At 46.1% G+C, this 27,974-nt stretch overlaps 1 protein-coding gene across 1 annotated transcript in view; it reads left to right on the forward strand.

Annotated features, from left to right (window-relative positions):
- Positions 1-27,959, forward strand: part of HEG1 (heart development protein with EGF like domains 1) — a 51,639-nt gene extending 23,680 nt beyond the window's left edge. The window contains 16 exon segments of the mRNA XM_066999977.1: positions 859-1,179; positions 1,831-2,148; positions 2,607-2,686; positions 2,688-2,913; positions 3,452-3,778; positions 4,843-6,207; positions 8,605-8,724; positions 10,060-10,154; positions 10,882-10,940; positions 11,429-11,589; positions 13,012-13,146; positions 18,249-18,291; positions 18,402-18,439; positions 19,066-19,153; positions 20,525-20,699; positions 22,029-27,959. Coding sequence (XP_066856078.1) covers positions 859-1,179; positions 1,831-2,148; positions 2,607-2,686; positions 2,688-2,913; positions 3,452-3,778; positions 4,843-6,207; positions 8,605-8,724; positions 10,060-10,154; positions 10,882-10,940; positions 11,429-11,589; positions 13,012-13,146; positions 18,249-18,291; positions 18,402-18,439; positions 19,066-19,153; positions 20,525-20,699; positions 22,029-22,178 — 3,701 coding nt within the window. The 3' untranslated portion in view covers positions 22,179-27,959.
- The last annotated feature ends 15 nt before the right edge of the window (positions 27,960-27,974 follow it).

Raw genomic sequence — 27,974 nt, forward strand, 5'->3', positions numbered from 1 at the left:
GAAGAAGGGTAGTTATTTTATCCTGCACTACCTATATATCACAAAACATTACAACTATGTCGAATATACTGTTAAGAAGGATGTAGCATGATTTCTGGGTCTGAAGGAATTCAGCTCTTTCTTGAGGAAAAAATTTGGTTTAGTGTTTTTACCTAAAAGGCACCCATGAAAAGTTTCCTTAGGCCAAGAAAAATAAGTTATTTTCAAATCATGGTAATTTTTTTTTTACCATTTCTAGTTGTTATTGCAATTTCATAAGCAAGGGAACTAAGCACGTGGGGATTCAATCATGTCCCTGCAGTGCCGGGGACTAGGCTTCAGGTCCTGCGTTGTACCCAATGGACCATGCTGCTTCTCAGAAATGGAACCAGCTCAACGGATTTAAGGCAGCTTTGGATGTGGTCTCTGAGGTCCTTCAGGCCATTCTGTGCTCCTTGACCCTGCTGTGGTGCTAAAGGAATCTGAGCCCACTTCTTCAGCCATGACCTTCACACACTGCTCAGCGTTGTGCCTGGTCTGAACTAAACTCGTGCCTTTTCTGGGTTGTTAGGATATGTGTTTGTTCTAGCAGCAAGGAGTGCCCTCAGGCACTTAATGGTGAAATCAAGTGCAAGGCATAGTCGTTCAGCAGTTTTTACATAACAGCACTTTTCCTGGCATCAAAACACATTTTTTTATGAGACAGATTTCTATGGGAAGGAGTCACATCTTTGGAAATTTCCTGTTTTCCCTGGATTTATGTCTTCTCATATTCTTCTACCTGTGCATGTACTCACTGCCTCTGGGTGCTACTGGAAGAAAGCTCATTTGTTTATTTAAAGTTTTACATATGTATTTTTTTTCTTGATCGTATCTTAGCTACTGGAAGCAGCCTTGCGTCATTCAGCATCCTGACAACGGAGAGGAGAACTGATTTTGACGCCACCAGCTCCTCCATGTCCACGACAGCCACCAGAGGTGCCGGGAGGACGTTAAGGTCTCTGCCAGCCAGCACCGGCCTGGCCCATGCAGCAGAGATTTCCACCTCTGGTACGGCAACCATCGCCTCTCCAGACCGGACCCGGTCCCCTGGCCCATCTGTGGGAGCAGAAGCTGGTGGTGGCACGGGTGCCATCGTATCCTCCACAGCCCCACTGCTCACCCACTTGTCATCATCTGCCTTAGGCAGCGCTGCCACAGGTGAGCTTTGACCCCGTAGGCCTCAAATACCCGCTGTGTGGAGGAGTGAGGGGACGTTACAAGGTGCTGGACAATGCTATCAGGTGTTATGGAGGAATGTTTCAGTGAACGTTAGCTAATTTTTGCATATAGTCACCAGAAAAGCCCAGCCTTATTGCAATGAGCCGCCTAGCTCCCGGCTTTATTGTGGTTTCTGAGGTAGTGCCATTTCACGGCAGGCCTGCTGGCTGTGTGGGAGACAAGGCCGGTCAGCCCTGACTCCACCCAGGCAAACGAATGCAATATTTATGGATCCCGTCCAGCACAGCCGTGCTTTGTTTCAGGTACCAGGGAGTTACAGGGTGCTGTAGCCCCATCTCACTTTGCCACGGGCATCACGGGGCACACAGGACAGACTGGAGCAGTGTGGAAGGTCGGTGAGCACACCAGTGCTCCCACCCCTTGTTTTTGGTGCCCTCTTCAGGGTGCTGTCCTGTGAGCAGCCTTCTCCCCGATCCTCAGGTTGGAAAGGCTTGTCTTTGCAACTGGCATCTTCTCCAGGTTTAAATCTTCTCCCACCTTGTATCTTCCTGAGGGCGGTGAGGGAAGAGGGTGTGCCTATCTGCTTATACTTTAATACGTATAAACCCTTTTTGCTTTGTCGTTTTCCAGCCGAAGGAGCTATAACATCAGCCAGGGGACGAAGCCTGCCTGATACTCTTCGGACCAGCATGCCCAGCTCCGTGACAGTCACCAGTGATGGGGAGAGGACTGTGGAGCCCATGGTGGACACCAGCACAGGCAGCTCTGCTCCTGCTCAAGCCAGCACCAGCTCCCTGGACATTGTCCTTCTGCTTTCCTCAGTGACAGAGCCCAGGAGGCAGAGAGAGATTTCACAGAGCAATGCTGACCTCATTGAGCTTCCAACAAAGCCACTGCCCGTGTTTCCTCCTGGTGTTTTGGTGCCTTCATCCTCACCAAGTGCTTCAGGTGGGTTGTGTGGGTTCCTGATTTGCCATGAAGGGCCCCTCATCCAAGTTCCTACCCTTGCTTTCTGGTTTTAAGCTAGATTTTCCATATTAATAACCCCAGTTTTTGATGAAGAAAGCTTGAGCATTGCAGGGCTGGTGAGTTATTCACCTCTGCATTGAGGCAACACTTCTTTTGCCAGGGTGCAGACAGCCTGGCAGCTTCTCAGGGCCACATGTACGTAGAGCAAGTGGTTGAACTCAAGCATGAATTCAGCTGGGTTCCTACTGCACAGCTCTTAATATTCCAGCGTGAAGTTTTCAAGCATCTTTTTTTTTTTTATTATTATTATTATTTATTTATTTTTCTCCCTACATTTAAAATTCTGCCTTTTTCTAAGAGCCAGCACATCCTGCACTCCCTGGCCAGGGATAATAATATAATAAATATATGTATGTATGTCTGTCTTTGCTTTGCAGTTCCGGAGAGAGGGCGGTGGCTTTCTGATGTTCCTACTGAGACTACGTATGTCTTGACCGTGCTCTCCACCCGTGGGGAGGGGCACATCTCAGGATGAAGCTAACCGTGGCACATGGAGCACAGAAGTGGAAAGCCCCACATCCCACCCGGGCACGGTCGGAGAGCCCCACTCTGGCCCTCTCCCATCCTTCCCAGCATGGTCTGGAGGGGGACACGTCTCCTCTGACTATGCAGGGTACACAGAGCCCAAGGTCACCCTTTCATCCAGAGTCTCCACCTACTTCTCAGCCTCCGGTGAACCTTCCAGTGAGTCTTTCTGAACTTCACAGTCGTGGCTGAATTAGGACAAAGCCCCCTTCCCTCTCCCCCCAGCTCTTCCATGGGCTGATGTTTCCACCAACACCATTCAGAGCTGTTGTGGGTGTTGTGGATGTTATTTACAAGCTATGGTGCTTCAGCTCATTGGTATTATGTGTCTGCAGCTGTTAGTGTTTAACAGAAGCAGTCTCAGGAATGTGTCCTGTATCTTCTTGCTACAGGAGACATCTAATACCTGCCTGGGTTGGGATGACAATTATAAGTAGCCTAAATATGCCACTGTGACTCTAAGGGTGCTGATTGTGCCTGTATATTTAAACACTCCTCTTCGCTTGGAGTACGCTTTGTATGTTAAATCTGTATTTAAGGTAATAGATATGTGAGGACTAGCTAATCTGTGTTTAATCTGTATTTATATGTGCAATTTTATTAATCTGCATTTCAAACTAGAATTGCTATAGAGCTCAAGAGTGCTGTCTGATCTGTGGTGGTAAAATCTAACACCTGATTTTCAATCCTATTTCAGCTGTGGGAAGCAGCCATCATTCCCCCAGCAGCTTGAGTATGGAGGAAGAGATTTCCAGCCCCTACACTGATCCCTTGTACCGTTCAGCCACGTTAGCTGGTGGTGGAGAGGGGACGCAGGTGACAAGCGGTGATCTGGCCCATAGCACAGAGAGCTCCGCTTCCTACACAGAGACCGCCAGCTTTTCAGAGCCGATTTGGCCGGCTTCAGCAGACCAGAGTGGGACAGTCAATGCCTCAGTTGGCAGCGCGGGCTTCGCAACAGAGACTCTCTTCACACATTCTTCCGAGATAGCCACTGATTCATCTTTCCAAAATGATCTCACAAGTAAGTTAGTGTGTCCACATGTGTGTTTTTTGAGGGTAAGAGGGTTCCCATTGTCTTGCATTTATCTATGTTGTGTTCAAAGCTCTCGTTCATTGGTATGTGCAATGCCACCCGTGGCATTGCAACATCTGGGAGATGTTCTCATGTCTCCAAATGCTGACACAAACAGAGGCCTCAGAGCCAGGTCTCTCCTGGCAGGGTACTCATTCCAGAAGTGAAGCCCCGAGCCTGAGCAGTAGCAGGAAAACTCTCCTGTTTTGATGGTCGTGGGTTTTTTTTTGCGTCCTAACTGGTTTGTTGTGGGTAATGCTTTCAGAAGCGTTTCATGCTGTAGGTCAGTATAAATTAAAGAGTCAGTAATAGAGTTACACCAAATTTTGAAATTTTAATATCCTATTCTTTAATTTTTAGTGATTGCTGAAATTATATGTACATCCTGAAATTCATATTATAAGATTGACTGCTCCTTTGATGCTAAATAATCTGAATTTTTGTGTACTGTTGTGCTACTCATTTAGGATTTCCTGACTGCAAAGTTTTCAGTCAATGGGATCATGATAAGCTGCAAATTAACATAATGTAATAATTTCATCCTACAGAGGCATGGAATTCACTGTGTCTAAAAACAAACCGACTTAAGAAGATGGATATATTTTAGTTTGGAAAGAAGGATAAGAGGGAGAGGGTTTTATATGAGTTTTATAAATAATGAGAGATAGAAAGAGCAGATGGGTTTTCCTGCTTAGCTTGCCACAAAACATCACAGAACGATAAGTGCTCAATCACATTAAAAAAGCAATACTGGAAGAAGAGATTATTTTAGAAACCTGCACGTTTCATGGGAGTTTTGTGTCTGGTAGAGTTCATCGTTTTAGAATGAGCTAAGGAGTGCAGAAGACTCCTAATTCAATAGCCACACTTGGATTGTGTTTTAAACTTTTAGATGAGTGTGGGCCTATTTATAGACAAGAACATTTCATGTATTTATCACATAGTTTTAATATGATATCAAAATATTTTTAATTTTATTCTGTCATTCTGATGTATTTTGTCCTTTACTGCAGGCTTTTCAAGTAGCCATCAGCCAGTCAGTAGCCTCGATGCTGAGAAAAGGACCTCAGTTTCTCATACGGATGGCACATACATTTCAACCACGTACACCAGAGGAGGAGAAAGGACCCTCCTGTCTATCTCAAATAGCAGCACCTCTGCTGACTCCTCCGAAAGTTCCACCTTTTTTTCAGAAATTTCAAACCCTTCTGACTCATCAAAATCTTCCATGGCACAGGACAGGAGGAGCAACGCATCCAGCAATGGCAGTTTTGTTGAACCATCTACGGAGCCATTGTTGGTGCACTCTTCCCAGCCATTGACTTCTGCTTCTGTAGGCAACACACAAAATACGACTCTCTTCGACGCTGACTCCGAGGTGTTGCCCACTGGCAGATCATCTCTATCTTCATCAGCATTTCCACCCTCTTCCTCAGCGTCACCGCTGCATCACTCGCTCACATCAACACCGCCAACAACTTACCTGTTGGCAACATCAGAGCCACCCGAGATGCTGTCGTCCTCTGTGATGGCATCTTCAGCTCCTCTGCAGGCTTTGTCATCCTCTTTGTCCACTTCCTCACTGCTTTCCTCATCTTATTCATTATCATCGTTACTGCCTCTGTTTTCATCACCATCATCCATCTCACAGTCCGACGACAGGGCTAGAATAAGCACCCCCGTAGCTACGACTGCGGTCAGGCGTGTGCCCTCCACGGCCGCTGTGGCTGGCAGCTCACCCAGAGAGACCAGCAAGCATGGTGGTACTCACCAGCCCCCAAACACCACCACCTTCACCTCCACCACATCTCTCCCGCTCCCCACAACGCCCGTGGAGCAGCTCGGTGGCCGCATCGCATCCACGCCTGCTCCCACGGTGGTAACAGAGAGCACCTCACCGAGAGCCGCCACCTCCCAGGGGGGCACCGCTGGGAAGGCACCGCCGCTGCTCACCACGGCCAGTGAAGCCCCGCGGGCAGTGCTGACAGATGCTCCCCTCAGCACTTCACCAAGTGCAACAAGCCACAGCGCCATCGTCCCTGCAGTAGCGCTGAGCACGGTGAAACCCCTTGTGCTGACAACATCAGCCAGCCGCTGGCCAACCCCAACTGATGCTAGCACCACAAAAACCCACAGAGCTCAAACACCTGCTGCCACTAAACATGTTTATACCCCTGGTGAAAGGACAGAAGCTACGGATCTCACCACTGCAATACCTAGTAAGGTCGCCAAGGAAAATGTGCCTGCTACAAGTTCTCCTGAAGTCCCTCCAACCATTAAGACCACTGTGAGCATAAGAACTACTTTGGCTGCTACCAAACGCACCACCATCCCTCCACCAAGTAGCACAGCTGGCGTGAGGACATCTCCAGCAACAGGTAATGTGTCTAATGGTCCTCATCAGTGGTGGGGCCGGCAGTAGCTGGGTCCCACTTGAAGGGTCTTTGAAGGGTTACTTATGTGTGTATGACAAGTCTGTTTTCAGCAGCATTTGGGAATAAGAATTCTGTCTCCGTTCTGGTATTTTTAAGATAAGGGTTTAGCAATCATGCTGAGCTGCTGGGAGAAAAAAAAGAAAAAAAAGATGAACATCTTGGTGAATGTTTCCGATGGAAATGTTAAGCTGAAATTTGGGAATTTCAAAAAAATAAAGCTGATTGGCTTTCCAGGTAAGCTTAGGATGCACTGTATATTTGTCATGAAGAACTGAAGAATAGACCAATCTCTCTCTTATTCGGGTGAAAAGGCACTCAGTTGGCCAGCACGCAGTATTTTTGTTGGAAGTTTTTCTGTTATCATGACCTATGGCCGGTCTCTCCCCATCCCACTAAATAACCAACCCGACAGGGGCCTGTCACTTCTCCCAGCATGTTACATACCATGGTCTTGCTGAGCACGTTGTGGCAACCGAGATTGTCAAAGAGAAGCCGAGAAACATCTTATTCAACCATTTCAGATTTGCTTTTTAATTACCTTGTGGTCCAGGAGCGTTCTGTGAATCCATAGTGATATTAGAGGTGGGAAGGGTTGTGCTCGGGCACAGTGTTCACCCCGGAGAACCCAGGTTTGGCACGAGCAGACGTCTCCCCGCGCGGCTGAAGGGTTGCTGCCTGAGCAGGAGTGGGGGCTCTCGGGATGAGGGAGCGTACAGGAGGTGGCAGTGGCAAACTGCAGCACGTTGCGAGGAGTCTAGCGGAGAAAAGCCCTGTGGAGGAACAAAGGCTTTCATTTATCACCGCTGCCAGGCTCCTTATCTTCTCAAGTAAATATATTTAGCTGTTTTGTATGAATGGAAATCGATTCTGCATTTAAAGTTCAGGAGGCTGACCCTAATGCCAGTGTAGGGTACTGTGTGTACTAATTGCATTAATCTCAGTGCAATACTGGCAGTAGTATATATTCCACAAGTAATTAAGCATTTAAAGGTTATTTCTTGGGCTGATTGGTTTTAATTATAGGTATGGATTCATACCAAAAACAAAAAAAAACAAAACAAAACTGTAGGGGATTTTTTTAAATCAGAAACTAACGTAATGGATCCATTCTACAGAGTGATTCATATGCTTTCCAAGTTACTCTTCCCTCTAAATACTGAGTTTTGCCATTTGCCAGAATGAAAAATATCCTCCTGCTGCCTCATGGGATGCTTTGTACATGGGCATCTGCTGCTGCGAGAGAAGGAACTGCTGTCAGCCCCACCACGCAAAGTGCGTGCCGAAGTACGGGGAAGCAACAGCAGAGGTTTTAAAATACACCCACTTGTTTCTGACTGCTCAGGTCAGAGACACCAAGTCGCCCTCTCGATGATGCTGAGATGGCTCTGCCAGACTGCCCAAGGCACGGGGATTATCCCCAGTCGCTGCCCTGAGGCAGGGGTCAGCTCGGGACTGTCTGGGCTGCGGGGGCTGCGTGGTGTCACGGGCATCGCAGGGGTGTCACAAATAGTGCATGTGAGCTTGTGGCCCCTGTGCTTTGTGCTTTAACCACAAAGCCCAACCTTCCCGCCTCTGTTAGGGCGCTCAGCAGGAACTGCAAAGCAGATACGTACCGGTGGTACGTGAGCCGTCCTGCTCGTCTCGTAGCGCCCTGTCGCTGACACGTCCTGCCCACGCTCTGCCCTTGCACGCCTGTGACGTGTGCTTGTGCTCCTGCAGGCAGTATGCACAGTGAGAGGAGCCATTTTGACCAGACATTTTCTAAATTTTTGTTTTTTTTCAAAGGGAAATATTGGGTATCTTCAGAATTTGCAGTCTGAGCTGTCTTGCTTAAAAGCTTCTGAGGCTGCCACCATTAATTCCCTGAAGCACCGTGTTTCCAGATGGCGTCTGCTCCCCAGACCCTTGCACACCCAGCAGGCGGTGGCTTACCAGGACTTTGGGAAGGAGCCCTTGCCCACGTGTCTAACTCTGCCTGCTGGTCCCTTGTTCGATGTCCTCATCCAGAACTGTAGCGTTGGTTGTCTTTGAAAAGCGTTCTGAGCTCTGCAGAGGAGCAGTGCTGCTGGGCGTTAATATTAACATGGATCAACGCTGGTTCCCAAGGGCTTTTGGATGAATATTCAAGAGAAAAGTGTTTTGCATTTATTCTTTCAGCTCCAGCAGAATAATTAAAAACAGGATAAACAGTAAGTGCAAATGATGCAATGAACCATCTGATAATGCTCAGGGGGTCACAGGAGAGAAGCCAAGTTGATCTTTTTTAGCATAACAGTTGTTGATTTTTGTGATTCTGTAACTATAGGCTGATCTTTTTTTTTTTTTTCCCTGCTTTTGTAGATGTGGATAAATGTCTTTCCAACCCTTGTCCCGCATTGGCCACCTGCAACAACACCCATGGCTCCTATGTCTGTCAGTGCCCTCTTGGATATGAGCTGGAAAAAGGAAAGTGCAATTTGGGTAAGAAAATGAAAGTGAAAAAACAAGGGAGAAAAAGATGGAAATAATTACCTGTAATCTTCTAAAATAAACTAACCTAGGCTCAGACAAATTCAGAGCTCAAGGTACCCCCCAACTACCACTTTTACAAGAGCCTTTAGCGTTCACACAAGTGCAGTGTCCAACGCGTGACCAGACGCAGTGATAGGTAAGAGTTTCTTGGCCTGCCCTAAAAGCACACCAGCAGAGCAGTGAGCTCAGGCTTGTTAGTAAGGACAGATGTGCCAATTCTGTTTCTAATGTGTTTTACAACCCCAAAGCAGAGCAGTGAGCAGGGCTGTTGTACAACCTGACTTCAGTGGGCTCAGCCACGTGCATAAAATTAGGAGCCGTGAAAGCCTTTGTAAGATCAAGGTTTTGTTTCTTACCTTTCATGTTTTCTGTGCAGCACACTTATTATATGGGTTCAGGTTCTGGCTCCCTCCTGTCTAATAAAGGTCTTGAATCCCAAGGACTTGCAGTGTTCTGTTGCAAAGGGGAATTTTTTTTGCTGGAGTTTCTTCTGACCCTTAATCAGCGAGGTTTAAAGGCATGGACATTTTGCTAAGCAGCATGACTGAGGTGTCCCTGAAGGGTGTTTTGAAACCTTTCTTCATGTAGGAACGTGTCAGCTTCTAATTTAGAGAGTTGTTTTGGTTGTGCCCTGGACTGGTATATGGGCAGATTATGCAAATACCATGAAGGTGATTCTAGTCTCATTTTTACCAGGAGTTGTTACATTAGAGCTGTCTGATACAAAATTTGTGGTGAAGATAGACTCTGTGGATGGGAAAAAATGGGAAGGAATTGGAAGCTTTATAATGTTATCTGCAACTGTATTTGTTTTTCTGGTGGAACATAAAACTTGAGCTCTGAGTTCTCATTTCCACTGAGTATCTCATGGCACTTAATACAAGATTTAGGGATATTATCTCTCCGAGGCTGAACAACTTGGATTATTGCATTCTGTTGCCATGAATCAAGTCTGAATCTAAGCATGGAAAAATGCATCTTTTGGGCCTCCTTTCAAACGTCATTGCTCATTCTGTCCAACAATTTAAAAAGAGAAAATGTCCTTTCTACAGTGCTTCAATTTGACTTGTCGGTTTGCTTTCCTTCCACTGGAGGGAGGGATAAAAGATTTGACGCATCTAACCTGAATTATTATAAATTAGCTTTGGCACTTGAAACCACCTTGCCACAAAATTTCCCCCTCTCTGTGTTCAGAGGTCCTTTTAAATGAGCCTGTGTTGCTTAAACAGCTTTGGTTTCTAGAAAGGATGAACGTGTTCTAACTCACCTTATTCTCCATTTCAGTAAGAATATTCATCGGCCAGGTCCCCCTGAAACCTAACGTTACCCACGGGAAGTACGCAGATCTCAAGCAAGTGGAGGGTGAAATCCTGGCAATGGTGAGTGCCCCTGCTGGGGTGGTGGCAGCGCTCCTCGTACGGTTGGGACAGGCAGCCACAAGGCTCTGTGGTCTGGGCTTAGCCCTTTTAATCGCTGAACCATCCTGGTGTGGTGGGAGCTTCTAAAGCTTCCCAGGTTTCTAAAGGGTGTTAATGCTTCTCCGAGGTCAGACGTTGGAATGGTGACTCTGGGGCTCACAACACTCACTGTAAATCTCCCATGTGCCTGCTGGCTGTGGTGGCTCGGACTGCAGCTGGTGGCAGCTCGCTCATAGCCAAATCCCATGGGACGAAGGGCAGCAGCAGAGCCCAGCCGAACGTACGGTGCTCTCAGCAGCATTTCCCAGCTATGCTTTTGCAACCACAGTCAGTTCAGAGCAAGCTCTGGGTGTGATGGTGGGTTCCCCATATGCTGTGCCTTCACCCGTTGCAAAAAGACCCCTGGGATGGGGATATACGTACATCTCTGTGCATTATTTAGGCAGATTATTGCAAGAGTTCATCCAGCCATTCCTGGCTGCAGTTCATCCCAGCTCTTTTAGGAGCAGGTGGTTCGGAGATGCAGCAAAAGCAGTGGGGCGCTGGGATGAACTACCTGGGTGCTGCCAGCACTGCTTCTGCTGCAAAGGGAAAGCAAATGCCTGTGTCTGGGGACTGTCCTGGAGTGAGGGGGGCTGCTCGGAGCCATGCTGCTCTCTCCTCACAGCTGCTCTCTCCTTCCTTTCAGCTGGATGCCTCGCTGTCAGGCTTGCCTGGGTATCACCACTCCACAGTCAAAGCCACCAGGTAAGGGGCCATGAGGAAGAGCGACAAACAGCAACAGTTGCCCGAGTATTCGGGGTGATCAGCTTGAGGTCCTCATTTTGAGTCAGACCTGGTGGTGCTGTACTTAATGAAATCAAGCCCAGCAATAGTGCAGGGCATGGGAAATGCCTTTGCACCCCGGCCATCTCTCCTGGTACTGCTGTTGCGGACAGCTTGCCGAGCAACAGCCTGAAAAAAGCTTGTGCTGCCCAGGGTGGGTTTGTGGCTGTTTTCACAGTGAACACCCAGCACCCCATCCAGCCCCAAATATGCCTCTCTGTGTGCAAGTTTGTCCTGCCTTTAAAGTGAGACAGCGGCCTGCTATGATGCACATCTTTCTCAGTCTGTACGCGGTATTGTGTCTGTGTTAAACATTGCTTGCATTAATAATTAGCAGGTTGTTAATGTACTAACAATGGAATCAGACTGACCCGTGGTACTCAGGGCTGTTTTGTTTTGTTTTCTGTTAGGGAGGCAAATTTTGTGCATGTTTCAGTGCAATCCACGTTCTCTTTAGCATCCAACGTGACTTTCTATGACATTGTCGGCAGCGTACAAAGCTACATTCGGGCTTGCAAATCTCCCCCCGATCCCTGCCACTTCATCTCCAGCTTGAAACCACTCCACAGAGGTAAACAGCATTGGAGAGACTGTGATGGGAGGGTGGGGGAACACGTTTTGGTTGGCTTCTTTCATAAAAGGGGGAGGAAGATTTTGGCATTTAGCAAAACTCCTCTGAAAGTTTTAGTCTCGTTTCAATGGGAATCATCTGAAGATGATGTTTTAAACTGCTCACGTGGCTGTGAGTTGGGGAAACAGAGGGGTATGAAAGTTGTTCACCATTTGGAGTTTTTGGGCCAAGAATCATTTCTGTACCAAGTCCTCCACCTGCTGAACGTGCAGAAGGAGAAGCCCACCAGTGCTGGGCAGAACCTTTTCCAGGCTTGGCCCCAGTGGCGCTGCTGCCCCCATGCCCTGCACATCCTGATCCTGCCTTCCTGAGGCAATGAGAGGGGTGATGTAGCTGTGAGTGATCCTGGTGGGATGCCAGGAGTGAGGATGGTCGGTGGCAGCAGCTACTTCGGGTGAGGTGGGAAGCCTTGGCCGGTCGTTCTGGCAAAGTAAACGTGGAGATGAGAAATCCAATGTGGGATTTCATTTTAACATGCTGTATTTTAAAGCCACACTCTACTGTTGTGGACTGAATCAATGTAAATGACTTTAGTGAACCAGCTCAGATTATACTCAGTGGTTACCTCAGTTACAATGCTTCCGGTAAAGTCTACTTCCTCGCTTAAAATAAGCAAAATTACTAAGCAACAAATTCTATTCTTGTGTAAGTACTTAAAGAAAAGATGTGAGATCAAACAATACGATGGTGCGCCCAGCAGGGAGGGGTTTGCAAAAGGGGAGCTCCAGGTGAGTGGCACATACTCCATACGAGCTCCTGCTTCTCATGAAAACGTTCTCATTTGTTGGTTCCATTTATTCTACCTCCCAGTAAAATAGGTAGATTGGTGACACAATTTCCGTTGTTTACCCCCAGTTTTGCTGAATGCTCATTTCAACAAATCTGGCTTTTTAGAGTAAAACATCACTTCAAAGTAAGATAAATGAAAGGACAGATTCCGTGGTTTAAAAGTGAAAAGAATACAGGGCTTGATACTGAAATGGAAGAATCTCTTTTGGGCTGAGCAAAATGTTTTGCTAGATATAAACCTAAAAAATGATTTGTTGAACTGTCTCGGGGGGAGGATGTGTTTCAGCTTGAGCCAAAACAAATTTTTCTTCTTAATTTCCCCTTCTGCCTCCAAGCTGAAATATTTATTATTCACCCACTCTCTTTTCCTGTACAAATGGCAGTAGATATGCAAGAAATTGTGACGTGTTGTAATGTCGACTGTCTCATAGTGGAACAAATATTGTTAAAAAAAAAAAAAAAGAGAGAGATGAAAGTAGTGTATCAGCTGAATGCAATGCCTGGGGAAAGCAAATGTGCATGGTGGTGTGTTCAGAGAGAAACGTGCTGTTGTTGGCTGTGTCCTCCCGACAGTTGGCAGCTTGTGCAAGCAGAAGGACCCCGAATGTGACAAGGAGACTTCTGAGTGCACTGACTTCGATGGGGTTGCACTCTGCCAGTGCAAAAGCGGGTACTTCAAATACAACAAGATGGACCATTCCTGCAGAGGTATTGCCCTTTATGCAGCATTCTTGTTTTGGGCTGAATTCTGCTTAACTCTTTTTTTTTTTCCCCAGTTAAAAAAGTTGTGCGTGTGTGTGTGCCCTGTGCATCACTGTGTGTGCAAAAGCATGATATTATGAATAAATATTAGCAGCTCAAGTTTCTTTTCGTTAGTTAGGGGACTTCTCAGCAGACACTGGAGATACAGTCTCTCTCTAGGAATAATATTATCTCTTTCTGGAGCATGCTGTGAGTCACAACGATGGAGAAGAGGGAGAAGGGGGCCCGATTGCTTTGGGCTCCAGTTCAGTGGCACAGAGCAGAGATATAGTGCAGCTCTGCCTGTTTTGATTTCGTCTGAACTCTCGGCGAACTTGAGATAATTGCTTTAAACTCACAAGCTTATATCAATACATCATCACTATTTTTTAAATAAGCGAGTATCTGAAAATGATTATGAATTTATTTTTCAGCGGGGTTCCTAACAGAAATTTTAAGCTTCAGGGTTATATTATTTTTTAGCTACTCCTCAGATCATGAAATTTCTTTTGCTACATCTTAAACAAGGTCTTTGTCCTTGTGCCAGCAGTCAGAGTGACTTTTGTAGGATCAGGGCGTCCACTCCCTACTTGCAGCAGTTTTGGTAGGTCTTCTTAAGAAATTCAGTTTTCTGATGATATATCAATAATAATTTCAATAATGGTTATATGTTGTTTCTGGCAGTGTCAGCAGGGTTACTGTTGAAGTAGGAGATGCTTTGTCAGTTCCAAATCCGATCAGTGAGAGAAATGTGTCTGGAAATAATGCATGTGCTGCAGGCTCTGGGCTGGGCCCCTCTGAGATGGGCATCCCTGGCTGCTGGGTTGTGGTCCTGCCTCTCCTCTGCGCTGTGGCTCCAGGCAAAACCTTTCTCCTTTTTATTTCCCTCCCTCCCACCAACTTGTATTTTGGGGAGGATTTTTATTAGGAAATACTGACTGCCTCCACCTCGACAGGCAGAGAGGGGCTCATCCAGTGAGTGGGGAGCTGAGGTGACTCCTGGGAGGATTTTGCCCGACTCTTTCCCCACCACCTATGAGGGGAACCATCCATTTGTTTTGGACATGACCTGTGCCAAGTAGTGGTGTAAAGATAAATACCTAAAAGGCTGAAAGGCACTTGAATGTGATGGTTATGGAGTGCTACGTGATGTAACGTCTCAGAGAGAGGGAGATGTGATCAGTTCCTACCCACTTGTCTTTTTTGCTGTGCAGAATAAGAAAGACCAACCCCCACACTGTGAGGTTTCCATTTTCCACCTTCAGCTCTCTGCTGGCACTAGGAAACATCTTACTGACCAGCTTGGGAGTGCCTGAGGGACAGGGATGGTGAGGGGTTGAGGCCAGGTGAGCCTGGGGATGGTGGTGAGGGGTTGCTGCCGAGCGCACGGTGTGGTGCTCCAGCGATGTACCGGACTGTTGGCATCACTATCCCCATCTGGGTAAGCCAGGCCATCAGGATTTTAAAGTCTTTTTCAAAAGCCATGCTATGGCCCTTATTTGAAATTTAGGGCTATTCTCTCCCATCAATACAGCATGTAATATGCCAGGCTCTTTTAAAATCTCTGCCCTCTTAGTGACTAAACAGGAACTGCGGTCTCCTGAGCATCCAACCCTCATTGTGGATCGTGGAGACGTGGAGTGCTAACTCCCATTATGTCCTTGCAAAGAGGGAAACAGCCATTGTGCTGCCCCATCTGGCCTCCCTGTGGGAGGTTTGGGTTTGCTTTTCCCTTCCTGGCTCTGTCTGTCACCTGGGGCATGCCTGGAAAGTGTCCCCTGGAGCCAGGAAGGGTCCCTTTGAGCCATGGCAGTTTGACATTTGGGTCAAGGTGTGCATTCAGTCATCTCGGGGTCCTTGCTGGTTTCAGCCTTCCTGGTGTCTTCAGGGCTGCTCTAGTCTTTCTAGAGGGCAACAGCCCCACTGTGCCAGCTTTTCTGAGGCATACAATTCGTAATGTTGCACGTAAAGTTCCCTGCACTAAGAGGAGCAGCTCACCGGCTGTCCTCTCCTTGGAAAGGTCTCCAGAGAGACCCCTGAGCCTCTTTTGGGAAGGCAGAGGCAAAGGAGTCCCGAGCAGAAAAGCAAAACTCAATAGCTTTGCTTGACCTCTGACTCTTAAACCTCTCCTCTGCTCCCTGCTTGCATCTGAGAGCTTGCCAAGTGAGCGTGATAGCACGAGTCCCCCGGGAGTGTATTCAGAGGAGCAGGAATGATGCCAGAGGAGAAAGCAAAGTGGCAGGAAAAGGGAGCATTGAGGAGAGGCAAGGACATAGACTCTGAGCATTAAAGCTCTGCATTGCTTTAAGTAAAATAAGACACAGAGACACACACCTTCAGGACCTTGCTTTTCCTTTCTCCAGCCCCCGTGGAGCTCCCAGGCTGGCAGCTGTGTGCCGGTGGGTCCCCAGGGCTGCCCCTGCCCAAGGGGGGCTGCGGTGCTGAGGCTGCTCAGGATGCGTGTGCCCGCATGGCTGGGCACAGCTCCTGCACCTCTTGGATGTAGCAAACCTCTGGGATGTAGCAAACAGCATTTCCATATGACCACAAGCATCCGAGAGAAGAGTGCCAGGCATCCTGCAGGTCAGATCTCCTGAAAAGCCGGGACTGGGACAGAGCTGCAGAGGGGGCCTGGCAAGCAAAGAGGAGTCCCAAGCTCTGGCTCAGGCTAATGCCATGCCTGGTGCATTTAGGGGCATGGTGTTGTGGTTTAACCCGGCTGGCAGCTAAACACCACACAGCCGTTCGCTCACCCTCCCCCCTCCCTCTCTGGGATGGGGGAGAGAAACGGGAAAGTGAAGCCTGTGAGTTGAGATAAAGACAGTTTATTAAGACAGGAAAATAATAATAACAATAATAATAATAATAGTGATAATGGTAATAGTATTAACAATAATAATGTGTAAGAAAACAAGTGATGCACAATGCAATTGCTCACCACCCGCTGACCGATGCCCAGCCTATTCCCGAGCAGCCGGCCCCCCCCACCCGGGCCAGCCACCCCTATATATTGTTTAGCATGACGTCAGATGGTATGGAATACCCCTTTGGCCAGTTTGGGTCAGCTGTCCTGGGTCTGTCCCCTCCCAGCTCCTGCTGCACCCCCAGCCTGCTCGCTGGCAGGACAGAGCAAGAAGCCGAAAAGTCCTTGGCCCGGTGTAAACACTGCTCTGCAACAATTAAAACATCAGCATGTTATCAGCGCTCTTCTCATCCTAATCCAAAACATAGCACCCTACCAGCTACTATGAGCTACTTAACTCTGTCCTAACTGGAACCAGGACACATGGGCAGGCAGGAGAAGAGAGGTTTTGTTATCCCTGTGCTTGCGACATCCGGTTCTGGGAACCAGAACTCAAAAGGGTCAGAGAGAGAATGGGAGTGTTCAGAGCAAAGTTGCAAGAGCCAGGGAAGCTTGAAAATCTCAAAGCACTTGGCTTTACAAGAGGCAAAGGAGAGATCTGATGGCGAGGAGGAGAAATGGGATAATATAACCTTTTCCAGCCTACCGAGAAAACATCCAAAGACTGGAATTTGACATGGGGATAATGCAGAACAGAAAGAAGGTGAATGTTTTTAATGGCTGGGGAAATTAACTTTATGAGCATCTGACCTAGGGTTGTGGTTGATTGTCTGTCGCTGGAAATAGTAAAATCAAGCTTGGATGGTTCTGTAAAATGTAGTTCCAGTTCAACTATTTGATTTGAAACTGGAATTGAATTTAGGGAAGTTCTGTGACCTGCATTATGAAAGAGAGGTCATGGTCACATTGCTCCCAGCTGGCACTGACACCCCTTGTTATTGGTGCTGCAAGAGCCATAAACTTCTGGGTCCAGCTAGAAAACTAGGGGTCTCTCTTGGTTTATTATGGTATTGCCAGCCCATCATAATAAGCTGCACATTTGTCCTCCTTTTCTCCTCCCTCCCCTCCTGTGCTAGGTGCTTCTGAAAACAGGCAGGCTCCAGCTGTGCCGGGGCAATGGCATCTCCCGTGCTGTGCTGGGGAGGAGGCGAGCACTCGGCCACCCTCCCGCAGCTCTGCGGGGCAGACCCCTGCACCCCGAGGGATTTCCCTGAGCTTGGTGGGGCTTGGCAAGCCCCCATGCTTGCAGCTGCACCTTATTCCTGCGGCTAGAGGTCAAGGCAGAGGGAGGAGGACTCAAGAACTGCTGTATTGCTGTTTTTAAGCATATGGTGTTGGGAAAACAATCCACGAGCAATGCCTACTGAGGGACTAGTGCATGAAAAAGTGCTGATCTCGGCAGTAACCCAAAACTTGTAGTTGTGTGCCCAGTGGGTCACCACCTTTGCTGTTCATCAGAAGCATAATACAATTTTCTCAGGTCATTCAGATGATGAGATAGCTGTCCGTTAAGCACAGCAGTATGGCTTCGGGGTTGTTTTTTAACCAACATTTTATACGTCGCAGTTTCTGGGTTATTTATACCTAGTCAAAAAATTAATTTCTATTCAATACAACTATACTATCGTAAAATATGACATCTCAAACTTTGATTTAGTTCCAGCTTTAAGAGAAAAAGAAAGTGGCATTTTTCATGAGGTAAAACATAACATCTCACTTTGGGTTAACCGCAGCTGTTTGGATAACATTATCTAGCAGTATTAACATTTAAAAACAATGAATAACGTGCATCATTGCTAAAGTAGCACAGCTTAAGTGAGGTTTCAAAATGAAAGCTGGTGACACTTGCAGATTTTGTACTCTGATATTTTGTGAGAAACAATACAAGCATGAGGTGAGTTTCCATTTGGGCAAGGAGGGATTGTGTCAGGAATTGTTTTACCAGCTGCCCACCCTGTGGCAGGCTCCAGGCTAGCTCTTGGGAAACTCTGAAACGGCCTTGTCAAAGCCAGTGGGAGCTGAGTTTAAGTTCACAGCATTTTGCTTAAAACAGAGGAGACTGGGTCGCATTGGAGCGGGTGGTGGTCCTGCTGCTGTTGGTCCCGAGGTTGGCTGGGGAGAAGCTGCCGAGGGAGGCAGCGATGGTGAATGCCTCCTGTGCACCACTGTGCGGTGCTCATGGCCCTTCTCTCTTGTCTGCTTGTAGCCTGTGAAGATGGATATAAGCTGGAAAACGAGACCTGTGTGAGGTATGGTGACTGCTCTGCCCCCTCCTACCCCACCATCCTTCTTAATCCTGCTTTGGTGACCTGTTGGCACAACCAAGCTACTGAAACTCCCTCTTGTTTTCTGTTATCAGCTGCCCTTTTGGCTTAGGAGGGTTCAACTGTGGAAACCGTAAGTACAGAGTTTCATTTCATTTCATTTGTTTCATTTTGTTTCGTTTCGTTTCATTTCATTTCACTTCATTTCACTTCATTTCCACTGTGTCAGAAGTGGGAAATTTGCAACAAGTAATTGCAAATAACTGTGTCTAAAACTCAGTAGGTGCAGACTACTCTTGTCAGGGTTTTCTGTTTCCTCAATGTCTGTCAAAAATTATTTTGTCGACCCAAATATTTCTTTGACAGAAATTATTTCTGTGACACAGTTGAGTTAATGTTATCTGCTAACAAGATCAATATTTTCCTTGGAGATCTTTCTCTGGATATTCTGTCATGATAGCGCAGATAGCGTGAAGCAAGATATTTGGAGGTGAATCCATGAAAGATCAATTGAGTTACTGAGATTTATCAGTAAGGGGAATCGTTCCCCTCAGCACACAGGAGCTTCTCCTTTCCTCAGCAAGAGATCCCCAGCTCCATCTATTTCTCTTGAAAAATTGCAGTAATATTGTTTACAGAAGGAGGGAAGGCAGGAAGCAAACAGTTAATCCCCTCGTGTGAGGACTGTGGATATGTTTACATGAATACTTACGACCGCATTGCTGTCTCTAAGTGAGAATATGTCTTTCTCGTCCCTAGCATACCAGCTCATCACTGTGGTGATTGCGGCTGCAGGAGGGGGACTTCTGCTTATCATGGGCATAGCGCTGATTGTCACCTGCTGCCGGTAGGTACCACCGCCAGCCGTAGTTACACTGCACCTAGCGCTCCATGTAGAAGCCCTGAAGGATCAAAGAAACATAGGTGCACAGGTACAGCTAAGCAAGCAGTTTAAGCAGAAATATTTAAGTATTGCCTTGTGCTTTCATTTGGGATGTGCCTTTTCTTTTTTTTTTTCCAGCAGTCAGGTTAATAAATTCAACTCTGTCTCTGAATTGCCTGGCAATTGTGTCCTGTATGGATGGAGAGGCAAAGAAGTCCTTTCCACTCAGAGCCACAGGGCACCAGGCGGTAGCCTCCAAAAATGCAAGCTAAGTAGAAGAGAGGAGTTTAGTCAACAGGAAGGGCTTCTGGGCCATTGCTCAAGAGGTGTGGGAGTGCATTCAACGCTCTTTTCCTCCAAGCACAAGTCCTGCACGTGCTCTCACTGTGTCTTTACCTCTCAGACACACACACACACACACGTGTAGTTCCCATACCAGCAGATAGCTTCGGAGTAGAGGCAAGATGTGCTGCTGAGGTAGTTGTGCTTCATGATTTACATACCATGAAAAAGGGCTGCCTTGCAGTAACACCCTCTGCCACCCATTCCAGCCCCCAAATCTAGGATTTCAAAGCACTCTGACTAAAGTCAGCAGCTGGATTTCTCAGTAGCAGCAAGGCCCAGCTGGGAGGTGAGATGGTCACTCCAGGTCCCAGTGTGCAGATCTCTGCGGGGACAGACCAGTCTTCTCATCAGTCCTGGCCTTTGACAGGCTGTGTGCTTTCCTGGAGGGTACTCTGCTCTGAACTGGGAATGTCACCAAAGTCCGCTCCTACAACATGGCAGTGATGTAGGGGCGTTTGGTGTTGTTCAGACTGGTAACTTGCCGGCCTTTCTTCTCAGAAATTAATGTGGTGCCTGGAAGTGCTACAGTTAAGCGTTTGGAGACTTGAATAGTGTGGGGGCTTCCTTGCATTTTTCATTCTTCCTAGGCTTTTTCATTGACTCTAGTGAACATGCACATTTCCAAGAGACAAGGGGCTTAAATTGAAACAGGAGAGATTTAAACGGAATGTAAGGAAAAACTCTTTCACCAAGAGGACAGTAAGGCATCAGAGATGTTATGCTATCTCTATCCTCAATCAGGATATTCAAATCAAGGAATCACTATTCAAATCCCACCAGACAGTGCTCTGTATGGCACAGTCATACGGCTCCTATCTGTGCCTTGGAGCAGGAGGTGGACTGTAGCCCTTCTGAGGTCTCACCTGGTTATCTTAGTTCCCAGTGAAAGTTTGCAACATGTGGTAAGTCTCCTGAGATCATGTCAGAAATGCACATAATATATGAGGATAAGTTACATCTTTTCGCTTTCCTTCATTCTTTTCTAAACAGAAAGAATAAAAATGACATAAGTAAACTCATTTTCAAGAGTGGGGATTTCCAGATGTCACCATATGCTGAATATCCAAAGAACCCCCGAGCACAAGAGTGGGGCAGAGAGACCATCGAGATGCAGGAGAACGGAAGCACCAAGAACCTATTGCAGATGACAGATGTGTATTACTCGGTATCTATCCATAGCTTAACTATTAACCCTTTGTACCTGATACAGCAAAGACACGTTCCTTTATTTTGGGAATCAGAGATACCTTTCCTGAAAAACAAAAAAGCTAAGCAAATGGCTTCCATAGACAGCAAGGCACTGGGAGTTCGGTGGACTCCAGCTATTACTTGTGTGGTGAATACCACAAGGAGGTGTCATTAGGAAGAGTGGTAGGGAAATGTCTAGGAACATTTTGGTAGATGCCTAAAAAGCCCTATTGTAGAGTAGAGAAGGAGAGTTGAAGGTTTGGGGCAGTCTTGTAGGAATCTCTGTGGGCAGTTTTCTCCCTTTCACCCTCACTGATGATGCTGGAAGGTTGAGACCTCTCCCTGGGGGTTCTTCGCCCCCAAATGGGAAGATGCTGGTCACTGAGGACCCCTCTCTTCTTCCACTCCTCCCCTCTCCAGGGTACAGGCCCCTTTCTGAAGCCGGAAGGATGCATAAGAAACATCCCTCCAGCTCTGTGGGAACAAACATCAGGAAGGAGGTGGTGAAGGAGTAATGGGCTGTGTAGGGCAGAGGAAGAGTCACAATACCTGCCATAATGGACACTGTAATACCTGCGTGGTTGGTACCAGCTGCTAATGTCTATATCCAGAGCTGTTGTATTGGTGTATCATTTGTCACTAACCCACATCAATATACTGGATGCAGTCAAGATCTGTGTGGGGTTACTCATTTCAGTGAAGGTTGCAGGATTTCATCCAAATCACACTTTCTGGACTCCTGCTTTCCAGAGAAGAGAGCAGTGAGCAATACTTTTTTCTGGCTTGTATTTGAAGTTTTCCCAAAGCAATTTTACTGGGTTACACAGCATGAAGGAAAATGAGAAAAAAAGTCCTTCCAGATAATACTCAGAGAAGGAAACAAACTTGGCTTTTCTACAAACATTTCCTTTAAGGATGACTCTGGGACAATATCCTGAATTAAGGAGTGTTATTTCAGTGCCTGAGATCATCAGTACAGTTTGCTTGGATTAAAAATTAACTGTGTACTTAGACTGCACTTGATGGAGTCAGGTAAACTTCCAGCCAGGTAAACTTCAAGTCTTTTAATTGGCAAGATGTCAAAACTCAGTTGCGTCAGAATACTGCCCTCCAGAAAATGCATAACTCTCACAGTGAAAATCATTCCAAGTTATAGAGATAATTAGTGATCATATTATTATTCCTTCTAGCTACTGAAATAACTGCTGGGAAAGGTGGTAAGGCTGTGATGGAAAGAGGATTTGACTATGAGAATAAGACCCTTTAAAATTTTTATTTATTTATTTATTTATTTTTGCTAACACAGCCAACTGGACTGAGAAATCCTGAACTGGAAAGGAATGGACTTTATCCTCCTTACACTGGTTTGCCTGGATCTCGACATTCATGCATCTACCCTGGACAATACAATCCATCCTTCATTAGTGACGAAACCAGAAGAAGAGACTATTTTTAGCAGGACAGAGAGGGAGTGGAAGACTGACGCAAATTGGCCCTTGATCCCCAGGTACAATGTGTCTCCTGGCAGTTCAGCCCACACCAATCTTACTCTTCCCATATAACAGGATGATCTTTGAACTCCATGCCAAGCATTGCTGCCCTGGGGAATGGTTACACTTGCTGAGCAGCAGTGAGGAAGAGGAGGAAGAGGGAATGGCTCAATGTGCACATCAGTAAAAGACCCAAGCGGAAGCTCGTGCATGTACTCCGGTTTTGTTCTGTGCTGCTTCTTCACCCTTTACGCTACATGGCAAGCATCGATAAGTACAGGCAGATGAACTGTGCCCAGCACCCAGTGAATACCACTAGGGAGTGTTTTGTTTACAGATCTTGTTCACTGTTGACTGTGCTTGTCTTCTTGGCCAACCTTCATGCAAAGATTCACCGTGTGACTGGTTTTAGTAGGACAAGTTTGTCCACTCCCCTTTCCCCTTGCTGCATTGCTTTTTGCTTTGTGTATGACAGGAAATTGGCTTGTCCTTTGGCCCTTACCTTCATACTGGTAGAAGTTCTCCAAATGGCCGGGCCCTTGCTGAAGGCTGGTGCCTGGCAGTGTTGGCTGAATTCATGGGTTGATTGTCTCCAAGGAGTAGGGGAAAGTTAGTCATACCACTGCAGTTAAACTGAAAACAGGCACAGTTGATTGTGCTGCTCTGAAAACTTGCATATATAGGGAAGAGTCTGTGTATGTTGTCGTTTTGTCAGCCAGCGTGGTTCAGAAGTGATGACGCTACACATCATCACAGTGCTTCTGCATAGGATCATATGAGGCTGTTTACTTGCAGGGATTTAAAGGCTTATAAAAACAGCGATAAAATGTAAAATACTTGCTCATAAGGAAGAAAAACATGAGCTGGGAATTCACCGTGCCTCTTATGTGGAACTCAAGGAAGGAGCAGTAAGGCTATGTCTCTGGCTGGGCAGGCGGCACGTGAGTTTTGGGCACTGTGGGTGGGACGTAGTTTTCAGCCCTCCACAGCCACCTTGACTTCAGGAGGAGCTGTGGAGGCTTTCAATACGTTGGAAAAAAAGGCTCTCTGCAGTCGGTTGCATTTAAGGCAGAGAGAAACATGATGCTTTTAATCCTAGTGGAGCAAAGATTGCATATCAAAATAGGTTGATTTCTTCTGTCCTAGTTTCGAGTGATTCAAACCAGGCAGGTTTCCTCATCTAGGTGTTAATTCACATAAATCACCTTCGCAAAAGCTGAAGAATGTAAATTATTATATTCCTCACCAAAGATCAGATCAAAAGTTTATTGACTTTTTTCTTTACAGAGCAGGGTGTCATAAGAGATTTTATTACTGATGTATATTTCCCACTTATTTTTACTGCAGAGATAACCGAAGTCATCGCAACCGCAGTGCCTCTGTATGCCTCACCCCTTATCCACCACCTAATAACAGCAGTGTGGTCTTACAGAAAAACAGATCTTTATGGATGCCTGGGGCAGTATGCTGTGCACTGACGTCATTTTATGGTGACAATGTATGTGACTTAATCCACAATCAAACTTGCAGGTGGTAGTACGCTGCTTATCTTATCTCGCATGTAGGCAGGGAATGGATGCTTATGCTGCCAAAGGAACTATATTTAAGGAACATTCTAGTTGCAGTATCCAAAATAGTGTAACAAGTAAAGCACAAGAATTAACTGTTCCCAGTGTTTTCAGTCTGTGAATGACACTCTTCTCCCCGTCATAAGCATCCAACATGTTAATTACGCAGGGTCCACTGGATGATGTGAAGCAAGGGCTTGGCCCTGCTGTGCTCTGAGGTCCTTCAAAGAGGATGTTGGTGGGGTTGTTCTTGCAGGGGTGAGTTTTTTACCTAACACCAACTCTAGTTTTGAGCATGCCTAGGATGGATGGGACTGCCTCTCCTATGGTATGGAGAAGGGTTTTGTCCCTGTTACAGATGAAAATGGGGAAGCTGGGGCTTTGTGCTGGATCTAAATCCAAAGTGCATAGATGAGCACTGGAATCTGTCCCTGTCTACTAAAGCAGCTTATCAAAAACTAAGCATGTCCCAGCAGTGATGGTAGGATTTAACTGCATGCCAGCATTTCCTCAGACAGGAAAGGGTTTAGGTATTTACTTATACAAGGTACGTTTAATCACTTGTTTAGTTTGAAGGCTGTGAAATGTTCCTTTGTGTGACAGGTGCAAAGACCAAAGTATGAAATACCAGCTCACAAATTCAGATTAATCCTTCTATATAAAGTGTAACATATGGGTTATATGAGCAAAACTCCTGGTCTGTATCATTTCACACCAATTTGCAAATTGTCAGTGTCTCAGTAAACCCAGCAGGGTTTTCTAGGTGAGGACTGCAAAACCTGGCTCTTTTCCAAAAGAACAAACTTTATTGCACTGAAATTTTGTCTCTGCCAGAACAGGTAAATGTTGGGGAAATTATTATGAAATTAACCCATTGCAGCTTCCTTTTGGTTTTGGTGAGAAAAAAGTCAATGCTTATCCCACAGGAGAAGGAAAGGGGTCTCTGCTGACCTGCCCCTGCCAAGACCTTTAGTGGTGTTCCAGGAGGGGAAGAGGAAAGGATTTGGGGAGGTGACAGCCCCGAGGTCAGTGCAGGTGCTTACCCGCGTGGGGACCCAGGAAGTGTCAGCCAGCCCTGCCGCTCCCCGCGAAGCGATCCCTCTGTGTGCACCCAAACCCAACGGCTCCACAAAGGCAGAGAGGCTGGGTGGAGTGCAGTGTGTTTTGCCATGGTTTGACAGTAGCTTTACTGCAATTAATTTGCAATAAATTACTACCGCATCCCAGTAGCAATGGGCTCTCCCTGCTGCAGCAAGGATGTGACCTGTTTCCGTGCAGCTTGCCTCTGCTGAAACTGCCACCAGGATCCTCTCCATCTGCTTGTCCGTTTGCCATCAACAAAGCACCTTTTGGTAGTGGTTTTAGGTTTTGTTGACCCTGCTGGATATAAGTCAGGTCTCCATGTGCCCTATCAGGCCTGCCTTCAAATGTGGATACCTCCATGTTCAGTACCTAACTCTCCTAGGGTGCCTAAATAAGCGCAGCTTGTTTCTCAGGCTATTTAGATTTCTCTTAGCTACCCCAAATTGTAAATTTTGAGCACACTGGATGCTTTTGCCAAGGAGAATTGCTCTCAACTATCCAAGAGGATGAGATAGAAATGGCATGTTTCTTGTAAGGAGGCTGCAAGTGGCTCAGCCTGATGTGGGGAAAGGAGGTAAAGCCGCACCAACACTGCATGGAAATCTGCTCGTACTCCTGGCTGCTGTGGCCAGCTGAGCCGTCAGCAAGGGGCCACGGGCAGGTGTGTGGGAGTATTTTTGATTAACTTTGGGGGAAAAAAAAAAAAGCTAATTCTGTTGCTTGAAAGAGAAGGATGTAGGAGGCATATGTTTGCTGCTATAGTGCTCTGACAATTGTGTTGGCAAAAGCCCCTTGCCCAGAGGAATACCCCTGGCAGTCAGCCTAGGAGAGGCAGTCAGAATGAACAGAGCAGTGAGAGGCAGGCTGGAGGGGTCATTGAAAAGGGGTGCAACAGCCTCCCTGTGTCCCTGTCCTGCACCGCTGCTCATCCTGGCTGACCCTCCCACGCTGCGTTGGAAAACCAGAGTGCTTTTGCACACCGTTGAAACCTCGAAGCACTGAATTTGGCTGACGTAAGGAGTATAAGGAACAGGGATAGTTTGATGCTTTTTGCCCTCCACATATATAGTGTTAAGTAAAAGACCAGCAATTAATCTCATTGCTTTTTCAGCATGTCCCATAAAGTTTCACTGTCACAGTCATATACAGAGATGTTGCCTGTGACCTGCCTTCTAAAAGTGATTTGTTTCCACAATGAGCAATAAGAAAAAAAAAATATCTAAAAATAGCAATAAGTTGCATTTACTGAGAGGTGTTCGTGACTGCGAAATTGTGCCAACACTTGTAAAGGTTGTTCACCAGGGCCTGAGAGAGCAGCAGAGTGGTTTTGGACACTGCTGCAGCCACGTGAAGTGCTTCCTCGGGACGTGTTCCTAATGCTGGTCAATGGCTATATCCGTTCCAAATCCATCTGGACTTCTCATTCCCTCATAGTGATGTTTAATCTTTAATTTTCTTCCTTAAATTAACAAGAACGGATGCATTTTACTTAAATGTTCTTCCTATGCTGACTATTGGTTTTTTCCTCTCTACACACAAAGGACCCAATCCAGCATCCACTCTAGTGGGCTGGGATAACTCTTTCACGGATTTTAGTGAAGTTTTTTTAGGCCTGAATCATTCCAAAGTCAGGGTCACTTGTGTGTACAACATGCATTCCTGCAGCTCTGTTTTCTGCCCATTTCTGTGACATTGTTGCTGCCTTTTCATGTCGTATTTATTTTTTGGATGTATCCTTATTACTGTAGCAGAACCTGTATTATGTGAGATTGAACAGGTTGTTCAAGATCTGTAACACCTTTCTGAGAAGAGGATGAATGTGAATTTTGTAAAGTTTTTTGTTTTTTTTTTTTACTGATCAGCCAATGTGTTTCCCATTGTGTGAGATCTTCTAGGGATGTAGAGGTGCTTCATGCATTCACAGATAAGAACTACCCATCAGTTCACGTACTTGTGCCTTCAGAAATGAAACAAGATCTCACAGTTTTGAAAGGGGTATGCACTGTGTGCTTGTAAGATTTTGGGAGTCTTGCAATGTGTATTTAATTCTTCATTCCCTTGAACTGTTGGAATTGAAAAGCAGGACAGAAATCTGTAAAGAGGTAAGAAAAAAAAGAGGAAATTTAGAAAGAAAGAAAGAAAGAGAAAGAAAGAAAGGAAGAAAATAAATATACTTCCTTGTTTTGCAGAAGTAAACATCGAAATTGAGTGTAACACTGTGGCTTCTGTACTGTAAGGTTATGTTTGGGATGACACGCCTCTTCTGCGTGTGGTTTATGTTGTGTATGAGTAATATCCTTGTTGATGGAAAACCTAAAGTGGGTACCTAATGTTCATCAAAAGTCGTGTGTAAATGCTAAGTCCCCTGGTCTTCATTCTGGTAAAATGCTCAAAGGGATGGGAGTCTTGCTTGGGTAATTGCTGGAGCAGGTGGCCCACAAGTCTGTAAAACCCAATATGGAAGAGTCCTGGGGAATCCAGTAAAAAGTGATCAGTTCTCTTGAACAGTGCCACAGAATTTGCCTGACATAAAACGTCTGCTATAAAAACCATTAGGATGGTTAACTTTAAAGAAAAAAAAAGATTAAATATTTAATTCTTTCATTAAAAAAAAAAAAGGAAATTCTGTTAAACTCAGCCATTTGTTCTGAGTCCTGTTAAATTCTGCAAGACTTTCTCCTAGCAGAAGACAAAATCTTATATGTAAAGTCATCATAGTTTCTTTGAGCGGCTTTCAGAACTGCGGTAGTATTGCTCACCTTTAGTGAAGTCTGTTTCAAAAGGTAAATTTTAAGCATTTGTTTGTGCTTCCTCTATCAACCTGAATGTAAACCTGCGTTATGTCCTTCACATTGTCCTGCTTCCCTCCCTGTAGCTCTGATTGTTCGCTTCCAAGTTGCTGGGGTTCTAAGGACGTTTTCCAAACCAGTATTATTTAAAGTTGTATCATATTTTCAGCCTTCACTAATTATACAGTACTGTAGTAGCAAAATATAATTTTTAAGGATTGGACTATTTTTATACCTGCATCCAATATTATTAAATCTGGCGTTCTAGTCAGTATTATAAAAGGATACAATAAAACTATGAATATTAGTTTGTCTCAGCTTT

This window comes from Anser cygnoides, chromosome 6 (genome assembly GCF_040182565.1).
Source record: "Anser cygnoides isolate HZ-2024a breed goose chromosome 6, Taihu_goose_T2T_genome, whole genome shotgun sequence".
Taxonomy (NCBI): domain Eukaryota; kingdom Metazoa; phylum Chordata; class Aves; order Anseriformes; family Anatidae; genus Anser; species Anser cygnoides.